This window comes from Penicillium arizonense, assembly GCF_001773325.1.
Source record: "Penicillium arizonense strain CBS 141311 chromosome Unknown PENARI_contig157, whole genome shotgun sequence".
In the NCBI taxonomy this organism is placed as follows: domain Eukaryota; kingdom Fungi; phylum Ascomycota; class Eurotiomycetes; order Eurotiales; family Aspergillaceae; genus Penicillium; species Penicillium arizonense.
The window spans coordinates 1-3,511 of NW_019173434.1; the positions used below are offsets into that span (position 1 = coordinate 1).

The following is a 3,511-nucleotide window of genomic DNA, read 5'->3' on the forward strand; positions in this document are numbered from 1 at the left end:
TTCTGCGCTTATCGTGTGCCTGCAATATAATGCGGTGTTAAATTGTCCCATGTTTCCAACTGTTGAACTCAGTCAACGTGCTGAGATGCATTTTCAGATGTCGCATGGCCGCTTGTCCGGCTAGGCAGTGTGTGTCATTGTTAGGAGGATCAAGGAGGCAGCCGTGGCCAGCGACGGCCACCGTGGAAACTGTTGTGACCCTCCGCCCGTGGGGTTTTCACACCAGGACTTTTTCTATGGACCAAGTCATTATGTCTATTGACGCAATCATACTCGAACTCGTCGAAGAAGCAAAGAGCGTTGTTTCTACGGAAGGCGGTCGTGTTGTAGCAAACACGCCTCCGAGCAGTATTCCGAATAGGATTCTAATCTAGTGCCGATCTGACAAGGCTGGACCAATCACCACAGAATTCGTGCTCTATAACCCCTTCTAGCTACGTAGTATTGCAGTCCCATCAGGCTTGCTTTTGCTTAGTCTAAATCTTGGCATTTGATTCCTGGTCTGGAAGTTCCCAGACGTGTTACGATGAATGTTTGGCTGAAGAACGATTACAAGCAATTCTCTGGCCCTAATGTGAACGTGATTGTTAGATCGCACAGATATCAGTAAATATAGCTCTTGTCAAAAGATTTGAAAAGCTTATTTGAAAAGCTCCTTTAGTTCCTTATTGGGCAACCTGTATTTGATTCGAAAGAAACAAAAGAAACACAAAGGATAGACGACAGCAGCGGTTTTGCCAACCTCCAACCCATTCCAACATCCAAGTCTGTCCTAAGAGTGAGTGATGGGCTTATGAGAAGAGGTGACATGTATGTGAGAAACTTCTAGGAGCTCGGCAAGGATAACCGCTTTCTCCCCGCTCGACCTTTTGAGTCTGAACATGAGCTTTGCCCTAACAAACCAGGATTTACCGTTCATTTGCTTCAGCATGGAAGAAATAGATTGCTTGGCTGGACTGGAAAATTCGCCCGCGTCAATCTTAAAGTTTGTCGGGTCCACTGTGAAATATATCCAGATGAATCCGTTGGAGTACTCGAAGGAAGCCGCACTCGCGTTCCATTTCGAAACCAGCGTGTTGAATAATGGCCCGAAGATCGTGACTGGAAGGCCAACACAGACATACGTTGCCTCATCAGGGCTCTCTGGGCGCACGGCCTTGAGTACCGATTTAGCCTCTTCAATGGATCTTGAATCAACAACGACCGAGTCGGATACCCAGAATTCAGTTGACCAGCGGTTGGAAGAAAGAGGGCCTCTCTGCAACAGGGAATGCTGGAGGCCAAAGAGGCTTCCGCTGAGACATTTTGTTTGCCTCTCTTTCTTCGCACCGAGAAGGATAATCTTCAAGTTTGCTGAATGCGTTGTCTCCAGAATACCGATCTGATAGTCATGTGGCTCCAGATTCATGAGATGCGCCTTTGAAAAAACATGAATGATGCCATTCTCGATGGATACGAATTTGCCTTGGCTATCAGCTTTGTTTGGTGGATGACCTTGTGGAATCATGGCGGAAGAGAGTGCGATGTTGATACTCCGACCGCAGAGCTTTGACTGTTCCCATTTCCAAACAAGCTCCTCGGTCTTAGAATATATAAAAGGGGCTTTGGTGACTGGAACTTTCGAGGAGAGATCAGCATGAGGAACATGCTTCCTGCTTTGTTCAGCATCTTTACAAATAGTCATTGGAAGTCAAAATACGTACCCGTTCGTAGGGTCCCAATGCGACAGAAACGGACGTTCCAGTACTTGTAACATCAAGTGCAGTATCACACAGTTCTTCCCAGCAAGATCTTGTCGTAGTAATCCGCAGATACTGGTCTCTGTCGACGTAAATGTGCAGAATCAGGTATAAAGTTGGCCGTCTTTGGGATGAGATTAGTGTATAAGACTGTATGGGAGCGCCTTACAGTGAGTGATATTCTGACGGTCTAGGATAAAAAAAGTGCACTTCACGGATGACCAAGCGAGTTTAAGTGTTTCCCCGTCACAACTTGAGTGTGCTCACACAGAACAGGGCTTCCATTGTAACAAGGTATATGCTGGTGAGAGTAGCAAGCCACGAATGTTGGCCAAACTGTTCTAGGTTACGTTGGCATCACGCCAGGCACTACTTATCGCTCAACGTTGGATACGAGCTGATTAAATATGATTCTTTCCCACGACCAGAGACAACACGGTCAAAGCGGGCAGGGATGCAGCTGATAGATACACGGAGACTTTTTGATCTGTGAGTAGCGTATGAAAGAAGGAAGTACTGTATGCGATGAAAATGTTCGTAGAAATTCCAATCAACTTATCTGGATTTTTGTACTGGTCATCAAGCGCGTCAATTCATAACTGTGGCTGGAACGTCAAGTTACAAGGCTACACTACTTCAGTGAGATCCTTCCGAATAAACCTGAGGTTGAATTTGCTAGGATTTATCACATTATTGCGGGTAGAAGTGTTGAGCGGATGGAAGATGTAGATGTTGGGCGCTGCCATACTCTGGCGAATCAGACGCGTGCAATGAACAAGAAGGTACTTGCTCAGATCGCACTTTGGAGATACGACGCACATATTCTCACCAGCGTATGGAGACAAGACCAAATGGTTGGGAAAAATATTAACATAACGAGCCTCTCGGTGAAAAGCGATCACATCGCTTAGCACGCATCAATATAAAGACCGCTTACTGACAGACTGGGATTATGCACAGTTCAAATACTAAGTACAAATCAAGTATCCTCAATAGTACCACTTATATGTGGTTTTTCCTGCTCCCAGGACCGCCATATAACCAAATATTGTACAACCGAACTCTCATTCTGTTGGATAATGCGTTTGCTCAGTATGCTTATTGGTACTTTCTGGCCATTCTGGAGATGTCAGCCCATTAACTCAAAAAATTCTCCTCAAGCGACTTACGAAAACAGAAGAGTCATTGCAATGCATGTGGCAATGCTGGCTGTACTGGGAAGACACAGAGGATCTGTTCGAGTAGGCGGATTGCCCTCCGTCGGATACCACAAATGCGCGTTCTTCACTTGTTTCCGAAATATCATCCTCGGAGTTCTCAGAGACTGATTCTGAAGCACAAGAGTCATTGAGCTCACTGTGAGAGGACATGACTTCGACAAGTTCACTTTCTCCTTTCGTGGCCATCTTGGACAGGGACACTAGGTGTCAGAAGACTCAACAGAGTATGAACGAAATGATGTGTTTGACTTTTCCAGTCTGGCGCGCCGCCCGCTTATATAGCCAAAATGTCTATTTGATGACTCTATGGTCCTGACCATCTCTAGGCGGTGTCCCAACGGGCGCAGTAATTATTGGAGGGCGGATGGAAGCCCCAGAGACGTGCGGGAGTAATTCAGCCCAGCTTATGGTGCAAACCCAGTAGACAGTTGATTCACTAGATTCCTAGTGAGGAAGACCTGGTGAGAGGCAGACTTGTTGACCAGATTAGGCGTTGAGAATCGTTGATCGATTGACTTCCCTGCGTATCATGTATGCTTCGTTTATAGCCCT

General features: G+C 46.2%; 1 protein-coding gene across 1 annotated transcript; it reads right to left on the minus strand.

Annotated features, from left to right (window-relative positions):
- Nucleotides 1-772: 772 nt before the first annotated feature.
- On the minus strand, nt 773-1,507 carry PENARI_c157G02607 (uncharacterized protein; the record flags this gene model as incomplete). Its single annotated transcript, XM_022638039.1, has 1 exon — nt 773-1,507. One exon carries the CDS (start codon nt 1,505-1,507, stop codon nt 773-775), a length of 735 nt encoding a protein of 244 aa, XP_022482105.1.
- Nucleotides 1,508-3,511: the final 2,004 nt, after the last annotated feature.